General features: G+C 36.4%; 1 protein-coding gene across 2 annotated transcripts in view; it reads right to left on the minus strand.

The window, feature by feature from the left end:
* The window catches only part of LOC148949580 (neprilysin-4-like), a 122,570-nt gene that overhangs the window by 24,027 nt on the left and 80,833 nt on the right, over nucleotides 1–17,710 (minus strand). Inside the window, exons 9-11 of one of the 2 annotated variants that reach the window (XM_089093610.1) lie at nucleotides 11,660–11,836; nucleotides 8,865–9,027; nucleotides 5,363–5,572 (exon numbers count right to left, since the gene is read on the minus strand). In XM_089093610.1, coding sequence (XP_088949736.1) covers nucleotides 5,363–5,572; nucleotides 8,865–9,027; nucleotides 11,660–11,836 — 550 coding nt within the window. The remainder of the gene's footprint in view (nucleotides 1–5,362; nucleotides 5,573–8,864; nucleotides 9,028–11,659; nucleotides 11,837–17,710) is intronic. The other variant, XM_089093611.1, reaches the window with a different exon arrangement.

A 17,710-nucleotide genomic window follows, 5' to 3' on the forward strand; every position in this document is an offset into this window, starting at 1 on the left:
ACAAGATTATATAATTAGGGCACCAGTTTGTTGGTCATATTTATTGGACCAGTTGCTGGTTTAATATAGCACATAGCTAAAATAGAAAATAGCTGTGAAATATAAATAAGAAGGTAATTTTCAAAGTCTAGAACCTCAAATTTTCAAAAACCTCAAAATTTTCCAACTAAAATTACCCAGGTAAAAGTAAAACCAACCAAAATATGAACTTGAAGAATTCAAATGACCTACAGATCGAGCAAGACTCAAATGTCCAATTTAACATATTGAAACAAGTGTATCTAGTTTAAACATACATTGTAATAATCTTTCGCACAGAAAATCTAATAAATAAATCGGTCTTTGTGTGGCCAATGTATGCAATAAATATCAGTTTGACCAAATTTTATATGAGAGGTGACTAACAATTCAATTTAAATCTCAAAAGCTTGAATTACCAAACCATCAAGAGATAGTAGAATTTATTATCCTTATTAGCAAAAAGCTATAGTGTAAAACTTTGTTAGTTCTGAAAATATCAGAATAAACATCTCAATGTTATTAAATCCCATTGTCCTTTAAGATTTATTATCCTCATTAGCAAAAAGCTACAGTGTAAAACCTTGTTAGTTCTGAAAATATCAGAATAAACATCTCAATGTAATTAAATCCTATTGTCTTTTAAGAATTTTCACAGAAATAAATCATCAGACTTCCAGGAACTAAGTGACACCTTAGAAGCCAAAAGATACAGTGTATAATTTTGTTCGTTCTGAAGAATTCCAAAGTGATATCTTAAAAGTAATAAATCTTAATTAAACCCAAGTAGCTCATTGGTTCATCATTACCCAATAGAAATATAGGCCATATAATAGAACCAATAGAATCCGTAAAATATACTTGCTGGTAACGCCCGGACGTAACCCCTGGCGAAATTGGGAAAAGTAGATAGCTAGAACTTAGCAATTTGGAGTCAGTCTTATTGGAGTATTATATTCAGTCTTGTCTCAGTCTAACCTAGGAGAGACTACTATGAATTTCTTATGATTTGTGCTATGTGAGATTATTTGCAATCTATTCAAAATAAACTTTTGAGAAAACTTTTTATCAGTGCATTAACTTTTGCGTTGCATCGCTCCAGATGACAATTTTGTATTAGTGTCTTGTATTGCATGTGTGTCGTTATCACCGAATTCTGCGAAGATTATGTGACTAAAAATAAACACATTACTTTCTTATTTTATTCTCTCTATGTTAATATTTCTCAAGTTTGTTAGTCCTTGTGGCTCCATTCGCTCGTAAGGGAAACTGAAACTTTTCAGTCTGATTTTGACTCGGTCTGGCCGTTAAGATAAGCTCCCTATTTGTGCTACTAGTTTAAGCTCCCCACCCTAGAGGTTCCGCCTCCACTCAGGTAAGCCACTCGCAAACCGTCAGCCAAGAGCTTGACTAAATTTCCCCATTGAATTATTAATTAAAATTTCCGTATTAGGAAGCATCAGAAGATATAAGAACAAATTATTTTTAATAACCCCCCCCCATTAGACTAGGCCCATGGCCAAAAATTCTCAATGTGTTTTGAAAAATTAATATCGAAAATATAACGAGCTTCAAGGATCGCTAGTGGTAGATCCTTTTTGTGGTTTGATATTGCCATTTTTTAACTAAAGTTACTTAAGCTATTATTCTAAAATGGCATCTGATTCATCAGCTAAAAATTATTGTTAATCAAAAACAAATTTACCGTAGGCTCAGTAGGAAATTGATATCGATTTAATGTTTTAATTATTTTTATTTCAAAAGTTTTTTAAAGTGTTCTTAATATTTTTTTTTAAATAAGAAAATAAAGAATTAAGAAATTATTTTTCATTACAATTAAATTTTTTTTTCACTTTTACACACTAATACCAAATGTGGAACGTTTAAAACATTTGAGCTATTTATATGCAAGCTATATTCGGTATGTGTGATTTTATGTAAACTAGAAAATACCCAAAGAGAAAAGGTGATATTAATATCACATAAATTATCAAAATCTTGTTATGATTCCATCGATATCGATATTTTACCAAAAATCATGTCAAGATCCTGTAATATGAAAACAGTGAATTTAGCGTCGAAGAGATGAAATTGAGGTTCACGGACTTCTGAAATCGCTTTGTAAGTTCTGCCCAGAGCTTCTGGTGTTTTTCTACTTGACATGAAGTCGTCCTACTCCCGTTTTGTATACTACATTACGTGGGCTAACATAGCCTTAATTGATGTTATTTGTTCAGTAAATATTAACATCATTTTTTATTATTATAAATGTGCCCTTTAGTCATGAAAGCGAATCGCCGAAACATTACAAGGAAGAAAAATAAAATCTTTCAGCCAAAATCTTTATTCCGAACAATTTCGTTGCGCTCCTCCTCACGATACTCCACCCCTACTTGTTCCCTGGTTTATAGAGAATGTTAACTGCAGTGCTTCGGAGCCTACTCCATATTTGCGTCCGGAGCGATTCTCAGCAAAATACAAACTTCCGAATATGCTAATGTGTAACGCTCGATCTTTTAACAATAAAATGGACGAGCTGGAGGTGTTAATTAAGCAGAATAACGTACCCATTGCAATTATCAGCGAGTGTCGGGACATTACTGAGGAGACTGCACGGATTAAAGGTTACAGAAACTACCTCAACACTCGACGTGACCGAGGCATTGACCGTCGCGGATGTGGCGTAGGACTTTATATACGTGACGACCTACCATCAAAACTGTTAAGTAGTCCCAATGATTCGAGCCATGAGATTGTGTGGGTGGAGTGCAGACCGGCGCATCTGTCACGAAGATTCTCCTGCTTAATAGTTGCGTCATTGTACTATCCAGACAGCGCTGGGAACAGAAAAGAACTTATTGAGCACATACAAGTGTTCGTCGACAGAATGCGCCACAAGTACACTTCCCCTGCGTTTGTGATTGCTGGCGATTTCAATCAGACCAATCGTCAGTGGGTCTCAAACGTTTTGGATATGAAACAAGTGGTGAACATTCCGACTCACCAAAGTGGCAGTACTCTTGACATGATCTTTACGAACTTGGCAGATCTTTATAACGCTCCCCGATCTCTAGGTCCCCTTCAGAATTCTGACCATTTTATAATTTTCTGGGAAGCACAAGCAAGTATCCCACGACCGAAACGAACAAAACCACAATTCGGCCCATCACAATGTCTTCAATAGCTCAATTCGGTCGCTGGATTGGTACTTACGATTTTGAGGACATTTGTGCAGAGGCCGACATTAATGTCAAAGTCAGCAAGCTGAACAGCCTTCTGTTGGAAAAGTTCCACGATTTTTTTCCAATAAAAGTTATTACGGTTTGTGACACTGACAAACCATGGATCACCCGCAAACTCAAGCAGATGATAAAAACTTGCTGTAGTCTCCAAAAAGCTGGAAATCAAGTGGCTGCAGCCAGTTTGTGTAACAGAATTGTGAAGTTAAACAGACTAGCCCAAAGACAGTATGTAAAAGAGAAAATAACGCCATTACTACACACTGACCCTCACAAATGGCACTCCTCGGTCACAACCCTTGCAAGGAAATCAACGCCAAAGGACCTGAGACTACTCAAAGATGACGGCACACTGACATCAGCTACTGAAGTGAACAAATTTTTCTCCGGCAAATGCACCACATACCCATCAATCACAAACTCAGAAATTGAGAGTATCATTGCTGACACAGGGACTGATGAGATATGTGAAGTATCTGAATATGCCGTCTTTAAGGAACTTCAGAAACTGAAAGTAAACTGTGCGTCTTACCCTGGTGAACTCCCTGTCAAGTTGTTACGCGAGTTCTCCATCTTTCTCGCAAAACCACTCAGCTCTATTATCAACCAGTGTTTTCGCGAAGAAGTCTTCCCCAGTGTTTTTGGAAGAGAGCTTATGTGCGCGTCATTCCAAAAGTGAAAAACCCGAAATCTTGCGACCAACTCCACCCAATTTCGATAGTTCCGAACCTCTCTAAGGTAGCGGAATCATTTATATATCGTAAACTTATGTCACAAATCCAGGGCTCTGTTGATCCATACCAATACGGGTGCTTGAAAGGTCGTAGTACAACTGTTTATCTTGTGCGTCCGTATCACCTTATTGTTGAATGGCTTGACCGAGGAGGCACAATTGTAGATCTCCTCCTAGCCGACTATAGAAAAGCCTTCGACTTGATACGCCATTATACTGCAGTGAACAATCTGAAAGTTATGGGAGCTTGCAGACATATTCTCTTATTAATAATAGATTTCTTACGTGACCAACTATAGATTGTATATGAACTCGACCCGGATGATACTGGCTGGAAATGGTCTGAGCTTACGTGTGGTGTCCCACTAGGAACTAAAATCGCTGCCTTGTTGTTCTTGGAAGTGACCAATTTTGCCCAGGCTGATTTTGACGAACGGTTCAAATTCGTAGACGACCTTTCCACCCTCTTAAAATACCTCATTGAGAAGTCTCAAACCGTTCCCCAGTTCAGTGAATCATTTATCAACAATTTTAGAGACCAGTGTTCTGAAAACAGCCTCCAAATCAACGAAACGAAAACCAAAATTCTTCGATTTAACCCTCTCAAAAGGGATTTTCAGTGCCCCCCTCCACCATACCAATGCGTATCGTCGGCAGTTATTCTCGGTGTTACGTTCAGCGTTGACTGTTCGTTTAGCCTCCACGTCCAAGAGGTAGTGAAAAAGGCGAACTGTGCCATGCGTACCCTTTTACTGATGCGAAGATTTGGTTTTTCAGTGCCGCAATTGAAAATAGCCTACCTGACATATATTCGCCCGATATTAGGGTATGCGTGCCCTGTATGGGGTCCACAGGTTCAGAACACTGCCTATATGAGCGAAGTACTCGAATTAGTCCAGAAAAGAGCGGTGGAGGCCATACTGTCTGATCAGTACACCGATTACGAATCACTGTCTAAACTAAATTTGCCGTCACTCCACGTTCGCCGTTTTCAACTTATCTGTAAATTTGGCCAATTTCTTCTGACAAGTGATAAACACAGAAATATATTACCCACAATGCTGACAAAAAAAAGTAACTACAAGATCAAAAGCAACAAGGCTAGCCCAGCCCAAATGTTGCACTAATCACTTCAGCAATTCGTTTGTGCCTTTTTATGTTTCTGTCTACAATAAGTGACATGTGTATTAAATTTTTTTGTGTCTTTGTTTACTTTGTAAATAATAGCGCGATTTAGTCGGGATTTAAACCCTGACTACGAAAGCTTTTATGTTAATAAATGATTCTGATTCTGATTCTGATTTCAGATCATCGTGGATGTTTTTCTTAATTATTCAATTCTTCCTAAGTCGAACTTTCTAATTTGATTTACCTATAATGCACTGAGCTTTCTCCTTAAACCGGATCAGCGATTCTTGGCCCCACCACTGCCGTAAGTTCCCCTCTGCATCAAATTGTCTACCTTGATCGTCAAAACCATGGGTTATCTCATGACCGATGATGACACCAATTCCTCCATAATTCAAGGCTCGTGGCAGTCCTTGATGATAAAATGGAGGTTGAAGTATTCCTGCAGGCAACACTAAAAATAAAGTAATATTTAATTATTGCATCAGTTGACGAAAGGTCGGCCACTTTCAAAATTATGTACGCCAGGTGACATACCACTTCTGGCAAAAGTGTGCCATGCGTGGCGCAAAGGGGTTTCGCGTGGTGAAAGATTGCAACCAGTGGCTGAACAGGCATTGCTCTGAGACGTGCAGCATATGGTGGAGATTGACAGTCCTTCGGCAGTTAACTGATGAGGAAAGGATATTTGCAAACATAAGAGAGTAGCACCGTAAATCCTTGTACCTAGATATGGCATCAAACGACACGCGATAAAAAAAAAAATCCAGTTATTAAGCAGACAATTTAACTGCAAACCTGTAACTAGGAAAAAAAAAATCGCAGATAGGGACAAAACAAGGAACTCAGTAGTTATAATCAGAAAAGTGTTATAGTAAATGACACAAATCAAACAGAACAGAAAAATAACAACGTGTTGAGACGTTTTGACTGTTTCTAATTGCTAGTCGTTTGTACATAGAAGTTAGTAAATACTAAAAATGTAAGTACTACACCACCATTAGTTAATTTTAAGCGGGAGAAATTGTTAGGGGTCATTTGGGATTTCTCTTCGTGAAACTGACCTAATTTTCTTGTCTTGTGTAGTTATCATGTAGTCAAGTCTATCAACATGTAGTTATTCATAGCATTTGGTCGCAAGCGCCTAAGTGTTTGATCTATTAGTTACATGTTGGGTTCAGAACATTTAATTCAAATGAAAACATTCCTTGATGAAATCCCAAATTTTGAAAAATGGATGTCTGAAAACTGTCTAATCTTTAGCTACCAGAAGAAGCTATAAATGGTCTTGAACACGATGTCCGTAAAATAAAATATTGTTTTAAGAAGAAAAATCTAATTCATGTGATGAAAAACAAGGAAACATATATTGGGATATTTTTTGGATGATTCGAATATTGATAATAGTTTCAACTAATTTTACATAATTAGTTAATTCAGTTAGTTAACAAAAGAATTAGTTAATTCAGTCCTAGCATCTTTTCTTTCATTACCACGGAGCCTAATCCTCTATTCTTCTTTACCAAATCTTCTCAATCAACGGATGATCAAGGGCTCGTTTAAATTCAATATTTAAATGTTGGATACGTTCACCTATTGATTCCAATACTTTCACCGATTATTCCTCCATTGAATTCAAAATATCCAAAAATTCGTTTTCACTAAGCTAGAACAAAATATTCTTTCTCTGCGCCTGTTGGCTCCAACTAAGGACGCCAATTGAGAGGGTAAAAAATACACTTCCCTTGAGAGATGCTATTTTGAACAGGGCTAAGCGAGCTATGGCCCCTAACTATCAAAAATTCTTGAAATGTATTCTGAAAAGGAATTTACGGATATTCCTAAAGATAACAAATATATTTTATTCAAAAAGTAAAGCTCCAAAGTTTATTTAATATTAAGAATTCAAAAGTTTTAATATTAAGAATTCAAAAGTTTTAATATTAAGAATTTTTAAATTTTAAATAATCTGCGCAACACCAAATGTACAGTAAGGCAGAGAAAAGGAGAGAATGGATGACGAGGATAACGGAATACAGATGACGGAATACAGATGACGAGACAACGAAAATGAGCAATCGTTTCTCTCAGTGGTTTTAAAAGGTGACAAAGATGGGTGACCTCTGGAAGTTTTGAGTGTCGTCTACCGTGATAATGCTTTCACAACTATAAGAAATTAAAAAATCACAATTAGATCCTTAGTATTTTTGAACTAAAAATTGTAACCTGAGAAAGAAAATATTTTTCATAGAGATAGAAGAAAAACAATAGAAGTCCGACCCTGAAAAAATGTTGAAGTAAGAATTTTACACTTAACCTAGTGCCATCTTTGAAATATCAGAATGGAATAAATTGTGAAAACGTCAAAGAGTCTGACCACTATCGTTTTTCTTCTCTATGGGGCAAACTGTGAAGATACAGAAGAGAAAAAGAAGATGCGAGAGGAATAAAAAGAGGCAAGGATCAGGTGAACACATTTATACACGAAATACAGTTTTTAGATGGCAAAAGTCAGCTAGACAGTGGTGTAGTGGAGACAGGGTAATTAAAACAGCGTTGAAGTGAAAACACTAAGGTTCAAGAAAAAAAGAAAAAATGTATATCTAGTATTATATAGATATGAATGAATCAGCGATGAGACAGAACCATAAAAAAATTCTACCTCCCCCTTCTCTTGTATAAAATGTCTCAGTTCCTAACCTACAAAGCACATTGAAGCGTTGCATCCCTTTCCTGGATTTTTACAATGGTTTATAAAACTATTACACTCCTGGCCGAAGGCATTAAATCAAAAGATCTGCACCTGCGCAACGCAGACCATGGGTCAGCATGCAAAAAGTTTTAAAAGTTAAAATTTAAAAGAAGTTTTGTTTAAGCGAAAATTGAAGTATTTAAGGCTGCAACAAGAACCTTCTACCTGTTCTCAAAGGTATTTGGAAAAATAGCTATATAAAAATAACTATATAAAAATAGCTGCAGAGAACAAAGTAAACCCAAGTGAAACGGATTTCGGCGCTTTAACGTAGTTCTTATAGAAAAAGTAATAATAAAAAAAGACACTAGTGCCACAAAGAGTACAGTGTTACTGATTTGGACGGGCAAAAAGTTAAAAAAAGTGCAACCTTGGAACCAAAGTCAGAATAGCAGTGCACAGCTAAAAAAAAAAACAAAAAACAAAGCCAAACCCAAACGGCGCTAATGTAAAGCTATTTGTAATATTCCTCTGACGGATTTTTTGGCCCTTGCAGTTTAATAATATATACCCTGTCTTTAAGCTGCCCATTAAACAGCACAACATGTTCTTTTTCTCAGCTTTTGTCTCGGTGGAACATAATGATAATTTTTGCAACAAAATACGAGTTTAGAAATTTATTTTCATATCCCGGATGAAGGGGGGAGAGCTTCAGAGCCCCGAAATAATTCTCGAGGTTTGCATGTTTTTTCTTAAAATTTATGATGTTTTAATAAAATTTCCCTTTTAGGGTTTTTCTTTGATTTTTTCTTGAGCCCCCCCCCCGACAAATCATTCTCTTCAATATCTTCTCCATGTGAAGCCTGAAAATAGATACACTATTTCTGTAATCTGGCATAGTGTTGAGTCTGTCAGTCTGTCATAAATATCCCTATTGCTGCCAAAATAGGCACATCATATTGGCAAGAACTACCTCATTTTGACGGTACCTCAAAGGAAAAGAACCACAATACTAATTCTTAGAGATCATTGAACAGTATAAGATATTACTCACAAATTTGATTACGCTGTCTGCTGTAATAGGCATTCACTGTAGCTGGTACTATATTCCACTGCTCCTTATCTACGGGCTGATTTACTCGACTTATTTCTGCTTCAAATGCTCCTCGTAGAAATTTCAACACATTAATGAAATATTCGTCCTCAAGTATATCTAACTGAAATAAAGAATTTTAGCACAGCTAAAGCTTTGATAATTATGTAAAACAAAGAGTGTTAATTAGTGAAAATGACACTGCCTTTCCGCTGTACGGATAAGAAAAAGAAGATATAGTTTCAGGAATAGTGCTTTAAGAAATTGAAAAAAAAACACAAATTTTTCAATTGGAAGTATGGAGCAACATTTAAACTTAAAACGCACAGAAACTATTCCACATCAGGGGAGGGCTGCTCCCTTCTCCACCCCTCGCTCGTTATGCTGAAGTTTTTTGGTGCTTAAAAAAAATTCTTGTTCCAAATCGATGGCCATTGTGTTTATGTAGTCTTCTTAAAGAATTCGAACCAAAAGTCAAAATTTAGCCTAAAGAGCAAGGGGTTGAGGAGGGGGAATCACCCTTCATATGTGAAATAATTTCTGTTCATTTTAAGTTCCAATGTTGATCCTTACATCCAGTTGAAAAAGCTTGTTTTTTTTCATTTAATTTCTGACCGTTCTTGAAATCATGGTCAGGCCCAACCTAAATACGATATCTGCTACCAGCCCAATAAACCTCTGATTTCTTGTTGTTAAATTGTTTATATCAATAATTGTAAATTGATTGGGTGCGCCCCCCTTTGAAAGTTTTTCTGCTTAAAAATATAAATTTTGGATTGTAATAAAAATTTGGACAAATCTGAATATTTAGTCAAAATTTTCAATGAACAGTAGCCTTCTTAAATTAATTTTTAATAATGTTTTTAGTAAATAATTATGGTTGGACGAAGAAGGGTATACGGATGAAATTTATCCTTTACTTTTGATCTACTACGCGGGTGAAGTCATTTACTTGTTCAACATTTATAAATAATTTTTACTGGTCACGTAAGATTGTTTGATAACTAGTGTCATCTCTTAAATATGCCTGGGATATATTATAGGAACACTAGTCGATAAAATCAAAGTCAGGCATGACTCCAGCGCTAACTATGTATCCAAGTCACAATTTCTCGACCTGAGCATTGCTTAACTTTCAAGCATAAAACTTGTGATTGACCAATCAGACCAAAGATTTAAGGCAATATTTTTTGCCTTAATTTTTTTTTCTTTTTGCTGAAAAATTTATTTTTCAAAATCTAGGCGGTGCTACTCTTATTATCTTCAATTTTTTTAAACAAAGTACCAAAAAACATTTGACAATAAAAATACCCCCAAAAGTCTAATTTTCGAAATTTAGGGGATGGGGGGAAAAATACTCCCCCCCCCCCACTGACGCCCCGGGACAACCTCTCCCCCTTTTCTCACTGGTTATGGATTTAAACTAGAATAAATAGTAAAATAGTCTTGAGCACGAACTTGACAAGTCGACGCCACTAGCAAAATAGCTTTCATGCAAGGATAAATTTTCAACGAAAAATCTTTCTCGAAAAAGAAAACTAAACTCGTTCAAACTAAATATGAAACACCAAGCTATTGGCTTATTTGTGTCTCCCAGGTTATATTTTGAATCTGACCGTATCCTGCCCATTACCATTCTAAATTTAAAAGGGATATATCAAGAAATCCGATCTTTGATAGCAGTTATTTTGGTGAAGTGTTCTATTCCAAATTTTTTTTTTTATTATTTTCGTTAAAATTTGATTTTTTTTTCTTTGTGAAGTCTGGGCTTTTTGTTATCGAACAAGCTTGCTTAATATATACATAATGGGAGGGTGGGAGTGGAGCAGTCTACACTTATAACTGGTCAATATTACTAGAAAAATAGTAACAGCCTATTTGTGTTTGTTAAATGCTTATTTAGTTAAATTGGTTAAACCTTTATTAAAATGCTTTTACGAAAATATTTTTTGTTTTCGGAAATACTTTTCGAAAATACTTAATGTTGTACGACTTTTCGAAAAAGCATTTTAATGAGGATATCCATCAAACTCAAATAGACTGTTGCCATTTTTTAATAATATTTGATAAGTTATAAGTGTAGGCTCGCCCACCCCCTTCCCCGCCCCATAATCAAATGAAATATTAGATAGAAGTAATTGCAGTGATTAAAGCCGATAAAGGACTAGCGGAAACAAAGTCTACAAAAAAAAAATGCTGATTGATGCCTCAGTCTCTTTGAGCTGTTAAAACTCGAATAAATGAAAAATTTTATTGTAATAAATATGTCGCAATTCTGGAATTGCATTAACTTCAAAGAAAAAACAAGCTTTTGTGACTTCAGCATCACACTGCATTTTAAGGTATTCTCTCCGCCTCTACAATGCAGCATTTAAAACAGATAATTTAATCTTTAGATTCGTACAAAGGAACGAAATAAGTTATAAACCTAGCACTGATGGAAGCTCAAGTGCCCAGCCCTTCTCTAACTAAAAGAATTTAAAGTAGAAGTCTCAAGAATTGTATTTATAGACCCTATTTTTCCAACTTTTAATGAGAAGTTGTTTGTAATAATATATAGGGGAGGGGGTTAGAACCTTATTCTCCATCAATTTGGAGGAATATATTTCGATTAAGTAAAATGATAGTTTATGGTACAGAAGCGTGGCATACGTTACTTGTACTAGGTTAAAGAAAGACATTTCCTTAGTATTTTAAAGTGGTTTTAAAGTGGGTTTAAAGTATTTTGAAGTGATTTTAAAGTGGGCAGTACATACCGCAAAATAATCATCAGCCAGTCTGTCATCCTCAAGTATATAGTCTGGATATCCAACTAAAGGCTGTATGGCAGAGAGCTTTGACTTTGCTTCTTCTTTGGTGATCCCATCGAGCCAATCAGTCTGCTTGAGCAGGTTCCCAAAACTATCGCGTATCTCTTCAATGAGGTCCATGGTCTGCAATAAGCGTTTCACTAATAAACATTAAATAAACGTAATAAAAACAAAAGAAAATTTCTTGACTGACAATCAGAGTCAAGATTTAAGGCATAATTCTTAAGACTAGAAAATGTGGAAACTTAAAACAGCAGCTCTTCTACATTTGACAGGAGTCTGACAAAAGCTAAGAAGACGTAGCATTAGAAGAGAACAGTTGGACACAAATTAGTGTTGGTGCGAACTCTTTAAGCTAATTTCTTAAAATTTCAATTTCCCATTCTTAAATAAAAGTGTGGCGCTAAAATCTAGAAAATACCACTTCCTTCATAAAACTTGCTTTTTTTTATCGACAGATGTGACTATGATGTGATTCGGGTATAACTCGTGAGAAATAAATGAGGATTAAAAGGTGATATTTGGTACCCAAAAATCGACCAGGTGAGTAGCTGCACTCCGAGGTATTCATTGTTATTATGGAGGGTGGGTGACGTGAAGATGTAAAAATCAGTCAAAGCTATTTTATGTAGAGTAGATAATAGATCTGGATTAGCAGAAACCTTTAAAGGCATTATTAAAAAGTGCAAATTAAATAACGCTTAACTTTAATATGGACTAGATATAAGATGAAGAATTTATCGGAATATACACCTTTAAGTCTTAAGTCAAAGTGCGCAAAATACCCCTGAACTTTATTCATTGTCTTCACTTTTGTAATAAATTGAATGATACTAGAGCCGGAATTTTTTTACTGAAAATTTTGCTATTCTTGACTCTATTTACATTTTCTAATAATTTTGTAACCGTGTTGTCTCGGTCAGACTCCTCGCCATCACATCAATACTGCAGAAATACTTATCGACTTATACGAAATAATAACGTTGTAGACCCAATATATTCGAGCGATTCTTATAGCGAAGACTAGGAAGACGTGACTTTCGCTTAAATTTGAAATTATCAAACAGTTCGTGGTAATGAACTGTAAGTAAGGAGCGACCCGATTCAATAGTAATCGAAACTCTAAAAAACGGAATTTTGATACCAATAGATACACAAAAAGAATCAGATTTTTATGCTGATTTCGAATATTTAACTTTCATCAAGATTAGTCTAACTTATCAAAAGTTACGCGAAAATTGGCTGAGAAAATTTGCCTTATTTTCGAAAAAACAACCCCTAAAAGTCATAGAACCTCAATGAAAATCACACCATCTGATTCAGCGTATCAGAGAACCCTACAGTAAGGGTTTCAAGCTCCTATCTGCAAAAATGTGGAATTTCGTATTTTCTTTGCTAGAAGAAAGATCACGGATGCGTGTTTATTTGTTTTTTTTTTGTTTTTTCCCCCCAGGGGTGATCGTATTGACCCAGTGGTCCTAGAATATCGTGAGAGGGCCCATTTGAACGGATATTAGAAGTTCTAGTGCCCTTTTAATTGACCAAAAAACTGGAGGGCAACTAGGCCCCCTCCCACACTCATTTTTTTCCCCAAAGTTACCCGATCAAAATTTTGAGATACCCATTTTGTTCAGAATGGTCGAAAAATATAATAACTAAGTCTTAGAGGATGATTATTTCCCCACAGTCCACAGGGGAAGCGCTGCAATTTATCAACTTTGCCCACTGTTTACATATAGTATTGGTTATTTGGAAGTATACAGACTTTTTCCGGGGGATTTTTTATGGTAGTGGTGGGGGGGGGTGGATCAGGGGTTACTTGGGAGGATCTTTCTATGAAGGAAGTTTTCATGGGGGAAGGGACATTGCTATGAAGGGGGCACCAGATTTCCCAGCATTATTTAAAAAACAATCAAAAATTAAATTAAAAAAACAAGTTTTTCAACTGAAAGTAAGGAGCACTTCAAAACTTAAAACGAACAGAAACTATTACGTACATGATTGGGTTTGTCCCCTAGTCAATACCTCCCTCTTTACGCTAAAGTTTTTTTAGTACTTTCATATGAGCTATTTATTCTAATTAACGGCGTTTGTGATTAAGGGGTCATTATTATAGAATTGGAACAAAATTTGAACTCCTCAACGCCTCGCTCTTTACGCTGAAGTTTGACCTTCTCTCACAACTTTATTTTTTAAAACAATAAAAAAAACTTTAGCGTAAAGAGCGAGGCGTTGAGGAGGGGACAGTCCCTTTCATATACGGAATAATTTCTGTTCGTTTTAAGTTTTAATCTCGATCCTTACTTTCAGTTAAAATTTTTTTATTTATTTATTAGGCAAATAAAAGCTGCTTTGTTCAAACAGTTCGTGGTAAAGAACTGTCGGTAAAGAGCAGACCGTTGCAATAGTAATCGAAACCCCCCAAAAAACATAATTTTGGAAATAATATAGGCTATACATAAAAAGAATCTCCAGTTTATGCTTATACCAAATAGTCACTGTCATGCCTAAAGGCCCTTTACTAAGCTTTAGCCCTTTATTAAGCTGTCTCAAAGGGAAGATCACCGGGGAAATGTAGAGGAGGAGGGCCGAGGTGTGATTGGACATAAGTTGCTCAGCCAGGACTCTAGTTCTGGTTGAACTTCCCTGAAGTAAGGATGCTGGGACTGTTTTAAAAGAATTTCATTTTAGTTTTGATGGGTCGTATGTTGTTGTTAGTCTTTATTCTTTTATATATTTATGTTTTGCTGAGGGCCGAAATATTCATTAAAAAAATGTCCACTGTCTTACGAAAGGAATTCCCTATTTTTCTTCTTGTTTTTGATGTTTGATTTGAAAAGTTATTTTGTAAATTTAATTCAATCAGAGCCAATGCTCTAGCGTTGCCCATAGTAAAGAGCCACAAGGCTTCAATGTATTATTATTTATAATTTTTTCCCAGCGCCATTTCACATGGAACAGGTGGTCGTATAAACTTTAGAGGGGGCTCATTCAATTGTAAATTGAAAGTTTAAAAGTCAAAGGTGATCAAAGGGCAACCCCCCCCTCCCACACCCTTTTTCCCCACATACATCCGATCACAATTTTGAGATAGCCCTTTATTCAAAATAGTTCAAAGGCTAAATAATTATGCCCCCGGGATTGACGTGACCCCTACAGCTTTCGGGGCAAGGGCTGTAAGTTATTCAAGTTTGATTGTGGGTCTCCATAAAGGCTTTGGCTATTAAAGAAAAACTTTCAGGAAATTTTAAGAGGGATGCCAAACACAATCAAAACACACTATAAGCATGGTGGGGAAAACTTCGAGGAATGCTGATGAGGAAGTTGAACTAAATCAAAACACTATGTGTATGCAATTGCAAAAGAGCGTATTAGCAATACATTGTGAACTGCTTAAGTATTATGTTGGAACTTGCAGATATGTTGATAAGGATATTGAACTAACCAAAAGGCATTAACTACATACTGCTAATACTGCTTCTACTACTACGGTGACTGCCCCCTTTTCGGGACCCCTTCCTATCTTTAACAGGGAAAAGTTCAGATTGACTATTCCCTCTTAATTTATTAACATGCCAGTATAAGATATTACTATTATGCCTTCTGGATTAATCTTAATGTAATCAGAGGTGATGGTTGTTTCCTTTCAAGTTGCTGGCCGGCTATTGTTTCTGACTTTGTTTGAAAGCGGGCCCCTCTGATCTTTATTTCTTAGAGGAAAGATGCCCATGCAAGTTAGTTTTCGTTCGATGTTTTCTTAGAGGAGAATATTTGCAGGAATTTATTACTAGTGTTAAGATGACGTCTATTGCAAAGGATTATTTTGATTAGAAGCACGAAGAGCTTGTTCAGTTGGTGGCTAGTTTGGAATAAGGAATTAGTACTCTCCCCAGGAAAATTCCCAACTTCGGCAGCAAAATTGCGTTTTGAAATCAGAGTTAATTAAATAAAAAATCATGCCTGCATTCCGAGCTTACCTCTAAAAGTCAGAGTCTTCTACTTCACGGGATTCCCGTTGCGTCTGGACAAAGTGCAGACCTTGTCAATCTCTCCTTCGGGATAGGAATTTTCCCTGAATCTCTCAAGCGAGCCAAGGTTATAGTGCTGTATAAATGTGGTTCTCGGAGTGATCCTGATAATTGTAGGCCAAGTTCTCTCTTATCTGTTTTCAGCAAAATTTTTGAAATGACTACGCTATCCAGGCTTCTTAGTTTTCTGAATGCAAAAGAATTTTTGCATGATTTACAGTTCGGAATCCGGGCAAATCACTCTACAGAGCATGCTTGCGTAGCTCTATTGAATCTGATTCATTTGGAAGTAGATTCTGGGCTTATCCCGGCAGCCTTATGCTTGGATGTTCGTGAAGCTTTTGATTCTTGGACCCATCGGATTCTTCTTTGGAAACTATTGCATATTGGTATAAGATCAAATGCTTTCTCTTGGTTTGAATCATGTTTTTCCGGTAGGCTTTTTTTCAATTGATCCGCTTTTCCGGAGCCCTTCTGAAGTAGATTATGGCGTCCCTCAGGGATCTCATATTGGCCCCATTTTATTTCTGATTTACACTAATGATCTGATTTCGGCAGTCAAAAACACCAGACCTCTAGCATGCTGCAGGCTGTGTCATCCTGATGTTCCTTCATGTTCCAATGCTACTTCTAATGAAGATTTCCTCGTTGCGATTGTTGATGACACCACTATCGGGACCCTTGGGAAGACGGAATGTGATATCAGGTCTAACCGTGTGGCCATATTCGAGAGAGTGATTTAATGGTTTGATGCGAATTACTTGTATAGCTTTTAGAATTGGTATAGCTTTCCCTTGGCTCGCACCCTTAGGTGTCACAAGGCTCCTTGTACAGACCAGATAATTGGGTGGTCTGGTTTCTTGGTATCCTGCTTGATGGGGAATCTTTCGTTTAGACACCATATAGCCATGATTGGGGTTAAGGTCTCACGGAGTTGGGGTATCATTCGAAAATTCGAACATACATTTCCTGGATCTATTATGAAGCTTCTTTTATCTGCCTTGTCCAGTCGCATGTTTTATATTGGCCCATTGTATGGATGTCTGCTTTTCCTTCTACATTGTAGTCACTTTCTGTCATGAATAATAAAGCACGATGTCTGGTTATGGACACCAACCATTCCTCACAAAAACCGCTCTTAAGGCTACAGCCTATTTACATTCTTTCTTGTGCTTCTTTTGTCTTTCGTTTTTCACATAATATCTGCATTTCTTGTACCCCTACAGTACGGTCGGATTTCAATTCAGGTCTGGAATTCCCTTCCTTCTTCAATACTGAGATACCACTTGTTTGGGACTGTTAAAAGGATTCTTAAGGACTATTTAGTTAAGAATAAACCAGATTAGCATTTTTTTTCCTTCCTTTTTCTCTGTGGGGTTGATGTCTCCTGAGTGTTTAATTCATGATATATGGTGTTCTCCTCTGCTTCTTGACTCCCAGGCCTCAAGTAAAATCTTTTTCTAATCTTATATAAGTTGTTTGGCTATTCTTCTCTTTTTTTTGGTTGTTTCTTATATTGTATTGTTTTTTCTTATTCCCTTGTATCCCTGGCCAAGGAGCCTTTCCAGGGGAAATAGGAGTATACTAATTCCAAACTATATTTATTGGTGAATACAAATCTGAACTCTGAATTAAGGAGGTGTGAAATGGAGGCCATGGATGAAACTGCCAAAGATGTGGAAGATGAAGCCAGAACGCTTAATAGTAATAATTTGCCCTGGCATGCTAATAAATTGAGAAGGAATAGTCAATCTAAACTTGTCTCTGCTAAAGATAGGAAGGAGTCCCGAAAAGTGGGCAGTCGTCGTAGTAGTAAAAGTATTATTAGCAGTATGTGTATAATGCCTTCTGGTTAGTTCAACATCGCCATCAACATACCTGAAAGTTTCAACATAATACTCAAAGTACTTGACAAGGTATTGCTAATACGCCCTTTTGCAACTGCATGCACATGGTGTTTTGATTTAGT

This window comes from Artemia sp. Qi Xiang Cuo, chromosome 8 (assembly GCF_049724085.1).
Source record: "Artemia sp. Qi Xiang Cuo chromosome 8, ASM4972408v1, whole genome shotgun sequence".
Classification (NCBI taxonomy): Eukaryota; Metazoa; Arthropoda; class Branchiopoda; order Anostraca; family Artemiidae; genus Artemia; species Artemia sp. Qi Xiang Cuo.